The sequence below is a fragment of the Pteronotus mesoamericanus genome, unplaced genomic scaffold (genome assembly GCF_021234165.1).
Source record: "Pteronotus mesoamericanus isolate MK-2021 breed Mesoamerican mustached bat unplaced genomic scaffold, CSHL_Meso_final scaffold_1186, whole genome shotgun sequence".
Taxonomy (NCBI): Eukaryota; Metazoa; Chordata; class Mammalia; order Chiroptera; family Mormoopidae; genus Pteronotus; species Pteronotus mesoamericanus.
In genome coordinates, this window is record NW_026555302.1 from 5,864,528 (window position 1) to 5,881,090 (window position 16,563).

Genomic DNA, 16,563 nt, shown 5'->3' on the forward strand with positions numbered 1-16,563 from the left:
AGGGACGGGAAGTGATTTCCGGAAGAAGTGGCTCAGGGAACGGAGTCAGCTCTGCGAGGTGGCTCTGTTCCCCATTTCAAGGCTGCTCTGTGTTTCCACGTGTCCCGTGAACACCCCCGGAGCTCAGACAGAAGGCAGCGAGGGGGCAGACTTCGCTTGCATATCTGACTTGAAAGACACATCCTGATGCCCCCTTTTTGAGTCTTGAAAAGATGGAATTTGCCAGCACGCGACTGAACATGCACAAGTCCCCCTGATCCAACGGATGAGGTGGAGCAGGAGGGGAAAGGGGAGAGCGCAGGCAGGGCTCGGGGAGAGCGGTCAGGGAGCAGGGGGAGCATGAGAGAAGGGCGACCAAGGCAGGAGCAGAGTGGGCAGGCCGTGTTCCCCTCACCCGAGGAAGGGGGCCAGCGGAAATGGCCAGATCCACTTCCCAGAGAGTATCTCGCATTTGCAATTCTTTCAGTGCTTCCTCCTGTCCCGACACTCCTCTTACCAAGCTTCATCCCAGAAATTCAGAGAACTCAGGGCCACACTCCACCATCTGGTACTTTGGACGGGGCCATAATGAGCAAAGAGGATGCCAGCCCCTGGGCTGTGCATGAGGAGCGTGTCCTGGGGCTACGAGGGTCCCGAGTGGGCCCCGTTCCAGTGACACGCTCTTTGCAGCTACACAGCTCGGAGTGGGCAGGGTGCCCCGGAAGGACCGCCGGCTTTAGCGTCTCTAAGACCCCATGGGAACACCTTGCCTAGCATGGCTCCACGGACGTGGTGCCTTTGAGGGTCAAGTCCATTTCCTGTCTGTATCTGAGTTCCCTTTCTCTCCCACTTCCTGAAGCTTCCAGGGACGTGGCAGCCCTGCTGTGGAGTAGTCCCAGGTGAAGGAAAGAGCTCCCGAGTTCTGGGTCGGCCTCGACACCAAAGGGGAGCGAACAGTAATGACTGCTGGTTGTGGAGGGGGAAAAAACCAGACTAACTCGGGCCTCAAAGCTACATGCAGCTGAAGGTCTCCCAATGGACAATGCTGCTCTGTGCAAGCCAGGGGTCCCACCCACGACTCCAGGGCCAGACCCCACACCTCCGGCCTGCCAGGGAGGGAACTCACCCTGGATGCCTCACGCCCACCGCTGCCCGTTCCCCTGCCCTGCCCAGACAAGTGGGCAGTGGGCTGGTGGGGCAGGGAGCGGCGTCCTTTCCCCTGCATCATGGGGTCATGGGGCAGAGGTCATTCCCCCCCCCACCGCCCCCCCACCCCGTGGCTTAGAAGGAACCATGCCGTAGTTCCTTTTGATGTCATGGAGAATGAAGTTTGTTATGAGTATTCCTCTCTCCTAAAAAATTTCTTGAACCACGTTTAGAGGAATGTCCGCACTATCTCCTTAGCTTATTGGAGCGAAGGCGCTGCTTTCTTTATACAGAGAGCGGTTTGGCTCTAAGTCCCCTGCAGGCCACCACTCTGCCTCCTCTGAAAGCAGACGCGCCACAGAATGGCTCCTTTCCAGGAGCCCACTCACGGGAAGCCACGCAGCTGCCGGAACCACAGAGGACCACGTGACAAAGCCCCCGGTGCGCAGGATCACAAACCGTCTTTTGCAGCACTTCGGGACGGCGTCCTGCCGTGCCCCTTCCTGACCAGGCAGTGCCATCGCTGCTTCTTCCCTGGGCTCCCTCCTCCGCCTCCCGAGCCCGGCTTCCTCCCACAGCCGGATCCCATTTCCTGTTGGTCTCTAGCCCAGAATAAAGGAAGGGGTGGTCTACCTTATATGCCACTTTGGAGGGACATCTCTTGCCGAGGCCTAGCGGTGGTGACATGAGAGTCAGCATTTCATACATCTCAGTGTAATGGATGCGGCCACTGGTCATGGAGGGGCGGCGAGTGGGGGCGGCAGGGCAGGTGGCAGGGCAGGGAAGTGGGGGGGATGCAGACGGGCGCGGGGAGAACAGGCATTCCCAGAAGAGCCAAGACAAGACAGACAGACAAAATCATACGGAGAACAGGAGAGGAAAACGAAACAAAATGGACAAACAGGAGAAGAATAGGAAACCTGTTAATCAAGGCAAATCGTATAGGTGACTCCATCCTGGTGCGGATTTATATCAGCCCCACACAGACCCGGGAACGCCGGTGGCACCCTGTGGTCCCTCGGACTTGCGTGCGCACGGTCATGGGACCCGTCTGCCTGCTCCTCCTGGGTGAGCATCACCCTACTTCCCTGGCCAGGCCGCCGTGCCCCACACAGCACAAGCGCGTTCTCTCTTCCCAGGGCTGTGTGCGAGCGGTATAAACCAGATAGACGGCGTTCCGGCTGTGGGTTAGGGTTTCCAGGGGCGGCCGGAACTGGGCCTGTCTCCTGCTCGGAACCCACAGGCGGGAGGCCGTGTATCCCCCTCTGGGCCGTGTGCACAGCGGGAGGTGGCGGCGGCGCCGTGAAAGGCATGGGCTGCGGCTGCCGGCAGAGCTGCCCGTTGCTTCCACCTGGCTCTGCGGAGAAGAGGGCTCTGTGCTCCCCAGCATGTCCCAGGGCCACGCGTGCTGGGGACAGAGGAAACAAAGCCGGGGGAGGAAGAGCGCCTTGCATGCCATGCTGCCCTCCCCAGCGGTCCCCGCATGCGGCTGCAGGTTTCACCAGGGTCAAGTTTAAAGAGTCTCAGCGGAGGCAGCTGTTCGGCCTCCCGCGTACAGGGATCACTCCATCACCGCCCCAAGCCGGCTCCTGCCCGTCGGCCAAGGTCGGCACCCCCCGCTGGGCTGTGCTACGCCCCGGGGAGCCCGCACGCCCCTCTGCAGCGCCGGAGCGCCCTCCTTATCTGGCAGACCCGGCCTTGGACATGGCTGGGCAGAGCCACGGGGATGTTTAGAGCTCCCCGGGTCTAGCAGAGCTGCAGAGGGAAGTCCTGGATGCCACTAAACATATTCTTGGTTTCAAAGCCAGCAGAGCCCCTGGGCCCCCTTGAGAATACGTGGCAGGCCCCCAAGGCAGGAAACGTGCCCTCCTGCAACCTTCCTAGCCCCTCTGCACCCCCGCAAAATGATCTTCTTCTACCTACTCTCGCCTTGAGCCCTAGTTCTTCATAAGAAGAGTCTCTCGCCTCCTTCCCTTCCGATAGCTTTTATAATCGCTTTGGCCAAACTGCCAGAGGCAGGGCGGCCAGAACCACTCCCAACGACATCCCAGACTGGACGTCGCTGCTACTTTGCTAAAGGAGGCATGTCTGTGTCCAGGGAGGGGGAACCCAGAACTCTTTGCTTTTTAAAGATTTCTCCTCCCCAGGAGGGAGAGGTCACTCTCCTTAAATCTGCAGGTGACAGTGGAGCGGGGAGACAGCGCGTGTCTGTCCACGCATGAATGAGTGCGGGCACGTGAAGTGACAGGTAGAATTGGCCTTTGTTATTAAGCCCTTGACTGTTTTTTTTCCTGCCTTCCCCGCAAAACGTGCCCTTCTTCCTACTGTAACAGCTGCTGGTTCTGGGAGGGTCGGGATCTCTTTAAACTCCAAGGAAAGCAGCATGAAGGCTCCCTCAGGAGGCACGGTGGCGGCAGAGCGGACAGAGAGGAGGGGTTCCCGGGCGCGCCCCACCGCCAGGCGCGGCTGGGGACTGGGAGGCAAACCTTGCAAGCCACCCTGTAGGGACAGTTCTCTCCCAGGCCCAGAGGCGGCGAGATGACCCGCACTAATTTGTACATATCCTTATACGGGATCCTGCCACTGCAAAGGAAGCAGAAGTGGGTTAATAGGACAGGCAGAGGAGGTGGGGGAGCAGCGGCAGCTCAGCCGCCAGGGCGTGGCCGGAGGAGGAAGGGCGGCTTCTTTCCGGCCCGCAGAGTCAGGCCACGAGAGACCGAGAACCGAGGCATGAGAGAAGCGGCAGTTTGCGAACTGCATCATCGCCCCAGTTTTCTAAGGCCACTGAGCCCGTCCCATGCCCAAGGGGCTGCCTTGTGACCAAGAGCCCCCCAAGATGCCAACCTGGCCCACAGCTGGCCAGATGCAGGACATGGACCCCGGCTCAGGGCCTCAAGCAATGAAGCCCGCCAGTTCACCAATGCTCTGGCCGCTGTGAAGAGCAGGTGCCAGGCTGCTGGGAAGTGGACGGCGGAGTGGTTTGTTTTTCACAGACGCAGCCAACAGTCCCCCCCTCAGACCCACTTGTCGGGCGGGGAGGAAGCCGGCGTCTTCCTGCAGGCTGTGAGAGGCACATTTCCCATTAGGCTAATTAGCAAGGAGCATAGTTGGCACGAGGGAAGCTGCAGAGGGTTGTGCTTCCGTTAGTGGCAGATCTGTCCTGAGCGAAGCTTGGGCGAGCTCTCCCCAGCCTGGGGCGCCTGCCGGGGCTTGTGTCCAGACCGCGTCCTCTCCCAGCTCCACGCCACTGCCCGGCCCGTGGGCAGCTCGGTCCGATCCTGGCAGACTCCCAGTATTCTCGCTATGAGATCCACCTTGCCAACCCCCTTCCCCACGCGCCTGCTGGAGAGTTCTGGTTTCCTGTGGAAAGGACAGAACCAACAACCGATTCATTTTCAGTGGCTAAAGCATCTAGTCCGTAGGGGCCAGGACAAGAAAGGGACAGCCAGGGCTCTGGACGCACCCTGGTATGAAGCGGGGTCCCCACTTCCGAGCACCAGTCCTCGCCAGCAGCCACGTGGAGCCCAGGGCTTCGCCCCAGCTTCGCTCTTTCTAACCTGCTCTTGCTTTTGGTGTGGATTCCTCTTCTTCTTCCAAAGAGCAGCTCATAGTGTTTCCAAGTCTCCTAACTCTTGAGGGGAGGCTAAATTTAACCACTCGTTTGTCGGTTTCTCTGACTGTGACTGGGACGTGGACGGCTGGTACTGCCGCTGTCTAGAGGCTGATGGTCCCTGCACCCTGTGCCAGTCTTCCTTTTGAAGACACCGGCTCACTGTCTTTGCTGGTCCCCCACCCCCCAATTTCATAGACAGGACCCACAAACCGCTAACCAGGACAAGTTACGCTATGAAGGTCAAAGCAGATGGAAGAGCTCTTTTTCCTTTTCGCTCTCTCACAGCTCGTGCAGCTAAGTCTCAGGAGTCGTCCTCGTGGAACTGCTTCATCCCAGCAGCCGCAATGAGTGGGGAGTGGCATGCTTAACGCACGTGGCATCGGGGTCCCAAGATAACGTGAACCCACAGGAAGCGGGGGTTTCTGGGAGCCGAGGACAACTGAGCGGGGTGAGGGGAGCAAGGAACTCTTGGGCCGGCAGCTGGATTCTCTCAGGCTCCCAGGCTCATGGCCATCCATGCTTTCCAGCCCGATTTTCCAGCCTTGCCAGTCACTTTCCTGTGTGGTTCCTGTCAGTCACAGTCAGTTACTCACGTCATTTAACAGAATCCTCACAGCCAGCCTTCAAGGTCGGTGTCGTTACCGCCATTTTACAGATGAGGAAGCGCAGAGCGGGCAGGCGCCCTGTGCGAGGCCACGGAGCTGGCAGGCGCAGGCCCAGCTGCCTCACCCCCCGCCCCCCCTGCCCAGGGCTTCCTCGGCCCCCGCCTGCTAGAAAGCAAGCCCAGGAGGTAAATGCCATCGCTCAGCCTTTTCATGGGAACGATCTAGAGAACCCTGTACCCCGAGAGGAGTCTTGATTCACGGTTCTAACCCAGAAAGCAGTGACCCAAGTCCAACAGCCTCCTGAAGGGCCGATTTGGGGCCGAGTGTCAGACTAGGAGGGGGTCCAGGTGGAAGCAACGCGGCCCGTTCCTGTGAAGGACGGCATTTCTTGTAGCCCTTTCAGAGGGTGCCCGGAATGGACAGACTGGTGAGCTGCAACCCCAAAGCTACGGTGACGTGGGACAGGAAAGGGCCTGGGGGGCGGGGAGCGCTGAGGGCACTCTCGCCCCATCGGCAGCCACGAGGGCCAACGTGCTGCCTCAGAACTCTAAAGCGGGAATCGGCAACCTTGTTCTCTGAAGGCCAGAGAGGAAGCCGCTGTGACCTTCAGGGCCACACTGCCTCTGTCACAGCACCTGGGCTCTGCCGTGTGGGGCGACGGCAGCCCTGGACACCCCCCCCCAGTGCGGGGGCGCGGCGGCCCAGTGAAACGCTTTCTGTGAGGCCAGGCACGGGCTGCGTGCGGCCGTGGGCTGCGCGGCTGACCCCCGCTCCGAGGCCCAGAGGGCCCAGCATCACTGTGAGAGGGACCCACAAATTCCTGGCATCTAACCCAGGTTCCAGTTTCATGGAATAAAATCCTCAGGTGTTTAAGGGATCGGTTGGAAGGGCAACTTGCTTGGTTTTTCATATAATTTCAGTTTACCTCAAACAACACCTTATGAGAGGGATGAGAGACATAAAACACTCATCGCTGACCATGGTGGCCAGATGGCCAGTTGGGCCAGAAAGTCCCTGTCCACGCCCCGCTCCCCCCCACCGCCGAAGACTCAAAGGGGTCCACTGAGCATGAAGCAGGAAAAGAAGAAATACTGTCGGAAGCTCCTCTGGAGCTTGAACCCAAATCCTCTGAGGTGTGGACAGGGTGACAAGACCGGCCAAGGAAAGGGAAGCCTGTCACAGAGGGGTGGGGGGGTCAGGGGGAAGCCACGTCTTAGATGCCAGAGCCACGCTGGGGACCCAGCCTTGCCAGTGGGCCACAACCGGGAGGAATCTCCTCTCCTTCTGCACGGCAAGCACTTGGGCACCTCTAATGCCACCCTCTTCCCTGACACCTGGAGAGGCCCCCGACACAGGTCCCCAGGCGTTGGGCGCAAGCAGCCTACTCACCATGCAGCTCGGTCGTACTCTGCCCAGACGCGGACAAACTCGTCCAAGTGGTGAGGCCCCAGGATGGACGAGTCCCGGGTCAGGTACTCAAAGTTGTCCATGATGACGGCCACGAACAGGTTGAGCATCTGGAGGGCAGGAGGGGAGAAGAGGAGAGCGGGGGGAAACGTGACGCGGAAAGCCAGGCCCCAGCGCCGCAGAGCGCTTCCATGGCCCAGAGGGCTGCCGGCCCTCACGGAAGCCCCGTGGCTCTTGCTGAAGGCACCGTGTTTGTACTATCTGCGCCACACACTCCGCTGTGCAGACAGCATTGTTTGTTTCCTGTGCCACTTTCTCTCTGCAAAGCGCTCCACAGTAGCTTTTTGCCTTTGTTATCTGTTCAATTTACGTAACTGTTATTGTAGCAGCAGAGGGAGCAGCAGCGACAATGTGCGGAAAGGCTAGAGGAAGTCAAGGCCTGACTCCCACCCTCCCTTCCAGCCCCTCCCCCACCCTTACTCCATCACAGAAGTGGTGAGATGTCTCAGAGGCGACTGTGTGGCTCGCTGTGTGCCAACTTAACGCTATTCACAGCTCTTGAGAGGCTTCCAAGATCCTCCTCTCCCACCTACTTGTTCAACAACATTTATTGTCTACCCACTGTATTCCAAACAGAGACCCAGGTGCTGGGGATGGGGGGTAGGGAAGTTCTCATCCAGAGCAGAGTCCCATGCCTGGCATGTTGCTTATGGCGCAGCAGGCGTTCACTAGATGTTGATGCTTGAGTATTCTTAAAGGCTTAGTTAGTGTTTAGTAAAGACTGTGACATATTGCAAATATATAAACGTTACAGATTTTTTTATAAAGAGCCAATAAGCAGCATATGCAGGTTACAGTGGAAACAGAAGAGTGTGCATTTGAATTTCATCGAATTTTCACGTCATGAAATATCTGATTTCCCCCCTCAACCATTTAAGAATGTAAGAACCATTTTTTTTTTTTTTTTAAACAAAGAGGCAGTAAACCTGTTTGACCCGCGGGCAATAGTTTGCTGACCCGGATTTACATGACAGGCTCCAGGAACCACCAAAGGGGGTGGACCCAGGAGAGAGGCCAAGGGCTCTGTCATGCACAGGGGCGCTCAGTGGCAGCGTGGAGGGTGCCGCGGGCCCCGGACCGCGCCAGCGGCAGGCAAGCAGCGCCGGCTGGAGAGCGACAGGAAGGTGCACTGACAGGACTAGGCGCCCACAGTGGACAGCGCGCGCTCTTTTCGATTCCTGGCTGCCCAGCACCTGCTGACTGTACGGCTGCCCCTTTGGGGGGCCCACCCCTTGTCTGTTCCTGGTTAATGTGGTTCAGGGGCATACCACCTGGGAGCCAGGCCTCGGCCAGGCCCTGGATGCCATTCTCCTGGGCCACAGTGACAGGCGAGCCAGTCAAGGCCCGTGAGATGGCATTGAACCTCCCTGGCAAAATCCCCGCTCTTCCCCGCTGGCCTTGAACGTTCAGGGACTGCTGCGGTCTTCCGGAGCCACAGGCTGGGGTGATGAAGAAAAGGGGTCCCATGGAAGAGCCTGGAGCCAGAGAGCTACACATGGAAAAAGCCCCCTGGTCCTGGTGATGTCCTGGGAGCCCCAGGCCACGCTTGCTTCAGCCTGCCCACCCCAAGACTCTGTCGCTGTGTGCCTACAAAATCCCTTTCTGCTTCGGCCAGATGTAGCTGGGCTTCATGACACGTGCAAGTGAGGAGTCCTGCCTGAGAGAGACCAGTGGGAGAGGCTGTGGGGCTGAGAGACTAGGAGTCTCTGCTGCCGACTCCCAGGCTACGTGGCTGGGTGCACGGAGGGGCCGGGGGTGCAGGCGGGGCAGGCAGGAGTGTGCAGGAGGACCTGGTGGGGGGTTCTCTGCAATACAGAGGCTGCTGGCCCCACTGTGATAATAGTCTGCCTGCCTCCCTCCATTTAGAATATAGGTGGACACCCGGGGGTCCAGCCTCAGGAGGATGAGGGACCTCCTGGAGGCAAAGGTTCAGAAGGAGTGCAGATCCCTAACCAACCCCTCTGTGCAGCCACCAGAAGCCTGTACTGCCTTCCTCAGGCTTTGCTGCTATTCAAGGGAAAGAAACATCCCTCTTGGTGGAGCCACTGCTGTTCGGGGAGCTCAGTCTCATGAGGCTGAACCTGAGCTCAGCAGGCTCCCCTCTTTCCGTGGCTGACACTGGAGTCACAGTGAATACACTCAATAGCTGCAGAGATTCTCAAGGATTTTCCACGCATCCATGTTTCTTCTACACTCCTTTCTCGGTACCTACTATTAATGTTAACAAACTCATAAGTATTTATTATTGCTTTACATTTGCATAGTCATTTATAACGGTGCGCACGCACATTCACACCCATTATTTGTTTTCCTGCTCGCTCTGACTTTTCAGGAGGCGGCTTTAATTGCCAACAGTCCTTCAAGGACGCAGTGCTTCCTACACACTTCGGCCCTCTCAGCTCCAGGCACACAGCCTGGCACATCGCAGCGCGTCAGTGAACCTTCCCAGGCGGTCGCTCTGAGCTGGGAAGCTGTGTGACTTGCCCAAGGTCACAACGTCGGTCTCCTCGAGGGCTGAGGTTTGAAATCAGCCTCTCAGACTGAATGTAGCCTCTTTAAAAAGAACATTAATGTGAATTATGTAGCATCCTCCATCTCAAAGTTCTAACAGCACCTTCATAGTGTCTAATTTTCCAGTTATATCTTTGGTTTCTTTTGCATATTTATTATTAAACACACCATGTAGATAAAACTGAGGTGTCTACATGTCCTTCTAACGCCCCGTTTCACCCCACCTGTAAGCGCTGAGGCCCCTGCGTGCCTTCCGCCCTTCGGCCGCCGGCGATGCCGGGCCCCGAGCTCCCAGCTGCCCCCCGGGGCCTGCCCGAGCGGTGCCGCTCAACACAGGTGCGCCGACTATGGGAATGAATCAACTTAGAACTCCATTTAATATCACTCTAAATTGCTTTTCAGTGATTTTCATTGGACAGTCTACTTCCGTATTTCTAAGTAGGATACTGTTTTGTGTGTTAAAACACATGTATCCGCTCACCATGCAAATAATACTCTTATCATCAAGTCACTTGGCCTCCCATCCCACAGAGCGGCAAAGCCCAGAACGCAATGTGGCTGCTCGTGTGGCAGTTAGCTCACTCTCTGCACGCGACCTGCTGGTCATTCTTCGTCTGCATGCGAGCCACTTCCCCACACCTGGGGGCAGGACATGTGGCAAGTGCCTCAGGCTCACGTTAGAGGTAGAAATGCCTGGATGACAGACAATCGATTCAGACAATGTTGATGGAGGGCCATGAAATTGAGCGCTTTTCAGAGGCATTATGTTAGTTTCAGATTTTTGCACAGCCAGTGAGCCAGCGGAAGTGCTGGGTGGAAGGCTGTCGGGTGGTCAGAAACACCCGGCCGGCCCCGTCACTGACCTGGCGGCGACACCGCCATCACCGTTCTGTGTGTCTCCACCGGCCTGATCGGGCAGTGCAGAGACTTCTGGGTGCCGGAGTGCGGATTCGGGCTTTCTCCCGAAGAAGGAGCAAAGGTGGCAGGGAGGGCTTCTCACTTCTCTAAGTGGGTGTGCTCCGCAGATGCTACCCAGCATCTACCAATACGGGGAGCGATCATACCCTTTCCCGTCTATCAGGCCGGCCACCCGGCATCACACATTAGGGTGTAACAGAGAATCGCCCTATTGCACTGCATGTTGCCATCATTCCACTCTCATCAACGCTATCACCTTTTCTCAAACAGTTCAAAGGCCCCCAGAGAGAGAGATGATCCTCTTAGCCTTACTTATAAAACATCGAGGAACAGGGGAGAAAGGATTTACCGTGGGTCACAACAGATTCAACATGGGGTTCCCCGCTCTGATCACAGGCCCCTGCCCCTCCCCCCCGCCACCGTCCCTGCTCACAGCAATCCTTGCCCAGGCGCGGCGGCAGCAGGCTGGAGCGCACACACGCGACCATCCACTCAAAGAGACCTCGCGCGTCTGTTTATCGGCGGGGGGTGGGGTGGGGTGGGGGGGATGGGGGTGGATCGGGCCACCTTGTAGTGCTACTACTCACCAAGAAGGAGCAGAAGAAGATGAAGGAGACAAAGTAAACGTAGGCCAGGTCGGTGCCGCAGCGCTCATTCTCGTTCTGCCCCGACGGTGCCGTGGTGTCGGGCTCACAGCCTTTCTCCCCGAGGCACGACAGCATTATCTCCTGCCAGGCCTCGCCGGTGGCGCTCCTGCGCCCGAAAGACACCTTGGTTACTAGCAGCAGGTGCACGTCTGTCCTGTCCTCTCCTCTCCTGGGCCTCTTCCCCCAATTCCCCCACCCCCATCTCTAGCTGCGGACCCCACAGGCTTGCTTTGCCCTTGGGATGGAGTGTGCCAGGGGTGTCTCTCTGGGGCTCTGTCCCCTCACCCACTGCTTCTCTGTTTTTGGAAGAATCTCTGTTGATCGTGGTGGGACTTTCTGGGACCCCACACAAGCCTGGCCATCTAAGGTTTCAAGCCTTAAAAGGAACGTGATAGGCAAGAAACTGTCCTCGCCTCCCCCCTCTGAGGGCCCCAAAGGACACACTGAAGCTGCAATTTGCAAATTGACTACCAGGTCAAAGACGGTGAGGAAACTTTCTAACGTCCCATTGCCCCCGCCCGCTCCTGCCCCGACTCCACTGTAATCTGACAGGAGCAGAGCCAGAGGATCATGAAGGGACAGAAGAGCAGCTGTGTCCCCTGGGCAGGAGGGTCCAGCCACAGCAGCTACGTGTCCAGGTACCTGAAGAGGAGCATGAGGGACCCGAAGAAACTCCGGAAGTTGTTGTGCCGGTTGATGTGACTCTCCTCGTCTAACTTTATATTTCCAAACACCTTGGGGAGAAAAACAGCAGCAGGCAGTGAGCATTACTGGGCTGTGTGACGCGCGAAGCGCATGCACATCAGAGGCACCCACGGGCCGGCCCATCCACGCGCGGGCTCCTCGTGATGGCCTCACCCCGAAGCAGACGACTCACACCGGGGGCCGGGGGCCCCAGGCTCGTGGCCTGACCAGCAGTGAGAAGCAGCCCACAGAAGGCAAGGTCTTTGGAAACCGCTCTGCCTGTACGTCATTCCACCCACACCCAACCTGGTCTTTTTATTTCCGTGGAGCCCCCTCTGCGGTGCTCCGGCGGTCTGTCCCGGACGGGACCCCGCCGCAGACTCGGAGCTGCCCTGCTCTGCCGCCTCAGGCCGTGATGATGGGGCCCTCTGTCCGCGGAAGACGGGATTCGCGGCTTGGGAAGGAGCTGCCCTGACACTCACAAGCAGTTAGGTCACAGAGGGGCCTTCCCATCCTCCTGGGGGCGCTCCTCTCCAAAGAGACCAAGTTCAGAAGGTCGAGAGGCCTACAAACCACAGTCCACCAGGATGAGCACACACAGAGCACACACACCTAAAAAGCCCAGGCTGGTAGGATGCGGGGCTCAGGACAAGCGGGTGCTTGGAAGATGCTGAAGGAATTGGTTTTGGGCACATCTGGCTACAGAGTGAGTTTACTCATCTGTCTTTGGTCGCCAGGCTGAGGATGCGGTCACCGTGCCAACTCATGGGAAAAAAATGGGGAAAACCCAGAGATCTTTCTCTGCAGACAGTGAGTAAAGACCGACCCCGACACAGGGCTGCCCGCAGCCAAGGTCGCCCGAAGGCTCTCCGGGTGGGCAGGGCCCCGCCGCGGGCGCCCGCCTCCCCAGCCGTGCTCCAGCATCAGGTCACTCTTGGTACAGCTGCAGGCTCTCGGGTCCCTTCGCCAGCCACTAGAGACAATTCTCAGCCTGTAGTTAACATGCTTCCGTTTATCGAATGTATGCTAAATGCAACATATTTCCCCCCTCACAGTTCGCAGCATGTGCAATTGAGGAACAATCTCTGCCCCCAGCTATTTTGCTCATACAACTCCCACTGACACCTGCTTTGGGAATTTGTTCTTAACGTTGCTTTTCAAAACCCAAATACTACTTGTCTCTCAGGCAGAGTGGAGGGGGCAGGCTAGGCAGCACTGGGGAAGTGGGGCGGGAGGAAGATGAGAAGAGGCTCCCAGACAGACAGACAGCAGCACAGAAAAAAGTCCCAATCACATCTAATTCTGGAAGCTCCAGCGGAAGCTGTCAGCCCCCTCGTCTGTGTGCCCGTCTCCTGTGTTTCCGCCCTCTTGGCTCAGAGTCCGAGAGGTGCCCCGACTCATCGCGCACGCGACACTTGGTGTGCGTCCCGCCTGCGATGGCCTGAAGCCCGCCCGGCCTTCTCAAACACCTTCTCCAACAAGAGCTGGGTAGAGGGCAGGCTGTGATTCGGCATGAGGCACGTGAACCACAGTCAAAGGACCGAAGCTTATCCTGAACGTACTCCAAGCAAATTTTCAAGCCAAAAACGTGTATTTATTGTGAAGGTGGTGTTTAGAATTTTTTTTTTTGTTTTCTTTCTTTTTAGGTTTTCACTTAGTCCTTGTCACTGAACCAAATCTCCTGCATCAAATGGGTATAGAAAAGAAAGAAGGGATACTGAGATCCATCAGCAAACTTACTGAAAGTATAGGCTTAAATCCATTTCCACCTGGAGTCACAGAACGTTAGAACGAGGACGGACCCGTGAAGCCACCTATCCAGCTCCTCGGCTGTGCTGGGAGGGCACTAGCCCAGAGGGGTTCAGGGGCCCGACCAGGTCTGCGCGGCTCCTCCAAGGCTGAAAGCCTCTCCCGTAAGGGCGTGGAGCACAGGGCGCTTCTCCTTCCCCAGCAAGCTCTCCCTCCTTCCACCCTCTGTTCTTCCAAGACTTGGGAAGTCCAGAAGAACGGTCCTGCTCAGAAAGACACCTTGTTGCTGTTTATCTTTCCGCTGTTACTTTGTCTACTGCCTGTCTGCCTTTCTGTTTGTATGGACCTCTCTGCCTTGTTATGACAACGTGAGGAACAGCCTTTCCAGTTAGAAGTTTTGTCTCTCCCTCTCTCTCATATGTGCACGTACACGTATATTATATATATATATATATATATATATATATATATGTATATATATATATATATGTATATATATATATATTATACACACACGAGGGGAGGGGAGCAAGAACAGACATTTAGCACGTGTCTGGCACACTCAGAAATTCAAGTAATGGTAAACACCATTAGCATCATTATCAGTAGTATTAACAGCTGGTTAGTATTGGAGCTGGTATAATTCTCATTTATATGGTTTGAAAATGAAAGAGGGGATAAGGCTTATTTTTAAGCATAAGCAAGAAAGAACTTAAGTTTCATTTGGCTGTACGAGAACACTTTAATCCCAGAATCAAATATTTTAGAGTTTGAAGGGACTTAATAGAAGTCATCAAGCCACTCGTGAAGTTCGCTGGGATTAGCTTATAACACCCCCCAGCCAGCATCATTAAATCTCTGCTGAAATGTCCTCCGTGAAGGAGAACTCATTACTTTCCAACCACGCCTCGTGCTTTTGGACACTTGATGTTCTATTGTATTTTTGGAGAACAAAACTCTCCAGTAATGAGGTTAGAAGATGAACAAAGTTAAGTAGTGCAAGCGAGAGAGGAGAGCGAAAAGCAGAGACTGTGAGAGGTGCTCTGGAAAGGGCTGAGGACGCCGCACACCTGGGACACGTGCCGATGGCTCTGCACGGCAGGTGCCCGGGAAGAGGCCTCTGGCAGGCCAAAGGCGGCCGGGCCGCCGGCTGCAGGAGGCTGCCATTTGGCTGAAGCTCTGTGCGGGGGTTTCATGTTCCTACCTCCAGGTCAGAAAGCCAGCCCCCCGAGACCAGCAAGCCACGCGCCCAGCCGGGGAGGGCCTCGGGCTGCGGTGCTGTTGGTTTCCAGTAGGAGCCCACCCACCATCAGTAACAGCTGCCTCTGAAAGATGCTTTGGCCTCTTCTACTCAGTGGGCCCCTGGCCACCTGCATAAATACCCAGGGCGGGAAGCTGATCTCCGCCTCTCAGTTCCAGGCCTGGAAAGGACACCCCAAGAGAACTGTCTAGCAAGCTGCGGGGCCCTGTGAGGGGAATCAGCTGGGACTGGCCCTGGGGTCTAGGGTTTGGCGTGCCGCCCAGAACTCTGCGAGTTGTTTCCAGTGATGCGTCTGAGGGCACAAAGCTTGGCCATTCAGGACTCAGCTCAGACACATCTTGTGTCTCTGGATGCGGAAGAACCACCATCGGACTGCTTCTCAGGCCTGGCTCCGACACAGGAGACCCTGAGCAAGGGATCAGCATGAGCCCTGCCCCCTCCTGAGGCTCATGGGGTCCCCTCTGACAACAACACCGGTGCTGTCTTCGCTGTGGTTTTGTTGCTGCGCCCATGGAAGTCCCGCTGCTTATAAATGCTCACCATGGTCTCACGACTTCAGGCGAGGGCCCCGCACCAGACCACCCTGAACACCTGGCCGTGTGGGAGATCCCCAAGGTCACACCGCAACAAGACCTGGGGAACCGGCCGGGGGTGAGCTGGGGACCACCGGGCCCCCCGAGCACCAGCTCACCTGCATCCCAATGATGGCGTAGATGAAGAAAAGCATGGCGATCAGCAGGCAGACATAGGGCAGGGCCTGCGGGGAAGCAGAGACACGGCCGTGACCCCCAGGCGGGCTCAGCGGGCTCAGCGGCCTGCAGGGCCGGGCTGCGCCAGGCCCTGGCCCCGAGGCCGGCCTATCCAGAGGCCCTCCGGGGGGCCGTATCCCCAGTGCTGTCCTGTTTGGGGCGCGGTGCTGTGCAGGTGTCCACATCCGCTGACCGGTGTGGGGGCTGCTGGTCACTGACCTTCTGTCGGGAGGGCTCCCTCACCCCAAAGTGCGACCCAGATCTCCTGGGAGAGCTGGGCGAACTCCTGGGTCGGCGGTTCACCCCACTTTGTGTGCGGATTATTAATAAGGGGGTAACTGTCATGCAAACTACACAGCAAGCCTCCGGCTCCGGCTCCGGCTCCGGCGTCCTTGTGTGACCCCTTCCTACACCCTCACTCAAGGCGAAGCCCAGAAGGAGAATCTGGAAACAAACTCAAATGCTGGGTCTCAGTCGTGTGTCGGTCCTAGAAGCTCCTTCATTGTCTGATAAAGAACCTTTTCCCTAAGTTTTAGCCTCCTGACATTTCCATGCACGATCCCACAGAAGTCTGTTAGGTGTCAGCCCCCACAGAACCCTGCCGTGAAGCTGGGCGGCACCAAGTTCCACACTGTGCAAGCTAGCTGCCACTTTGGGGTGACATTTCGCTTACGGAGTGAAGGGGTCCAGGGATGGAGACATAAGGCAGGAAACCGCCCTGGTGGCTGGGGGACCATGAGACATAGGGCGGTCTGGTTTGGGGGCCGGGGCGGCACTGGGATTCTGGGGCGAGCTCAGTGCTGACAAGGAAACCCCCCTTCTTTGCCATCCCATAAGCTCCCGGAAGGTGGTATCACTGTGCGTCTGAACTCTTGCCCTGAGTGTGGACAGCACAGATCCCAGGAGGTCAATCGCAGGCAGGCCGTCAGACTGCAGGAGCCAGGCCGGGCTTAGCGAGAGGCCTCGTCACAGGGAGAGTCCTGGGAGGCTTTTGTAATGTGAGTAAAGGACAAAAGTTGGTGGGAGAGTCCCCTCTTCAATGAAGTGCTGACTCCCAAGGCCTGTGGACAGAATGGCCCCATTTCGAGGGACCAGAGTTGTTTTCCAAAGGCCTCTGTGGGAGCTGCCACATCAAACAGTTACTCTGGAAACGGTACAGATGTCCCTCTGCTGAAAGGAGAGCGTGGGGCGTGGCGCGGGGGGCAGGTCCTTGCCCCTTGGGAGTGGCTACCTT

At 57.2% G+C, this 16,563-nt stretch overlaps 1 protein-coding gene across 3 annotated transcripts in view; it reads right to left on the reverse strand.

The window, feature by feature from the left end:
* The window catches only part of CACNA1E (calcium voltage-gated channel subunit alpha1 E), a 274,294-nt gene that overhangs the window by 13,205 nt on the left and 244,526 nt on the right, over nucleotides 1-16,563 (reverse strand). For all 3 annotated transcript variants that reach the window (XM_054587689.1, XM_054587691.1, XM_054587690.1), the window contains 5 exons: nucleotides 15,272-15,337; nucleotides 11,529-11,620; nucleotides 10,827-10,992; nucleotides 6,733-6,860; nucleotides 1,759-1,855 (listed from right to left, as the gene is read on the reverse strand). In XM_054587689.1, coding sequence (XP_054443664.1) covers nucleotides 1,759-1,855; nucleotides 6,733-6,860; nucleotides 10,827-10,992; nucleotides 11,529-11,620; nucleotides 15,272-15,337 — 549 coding nt within the window. The remainder of the gene's footprint in view (nucleotides 1-1,758; nucleotides 1,856-6,732; nucleotides 6,861-10,826; nucleotides 10,993-11,528; nucleotides 11,621-15,271; nucleotides 15,338-16,563) is intronic.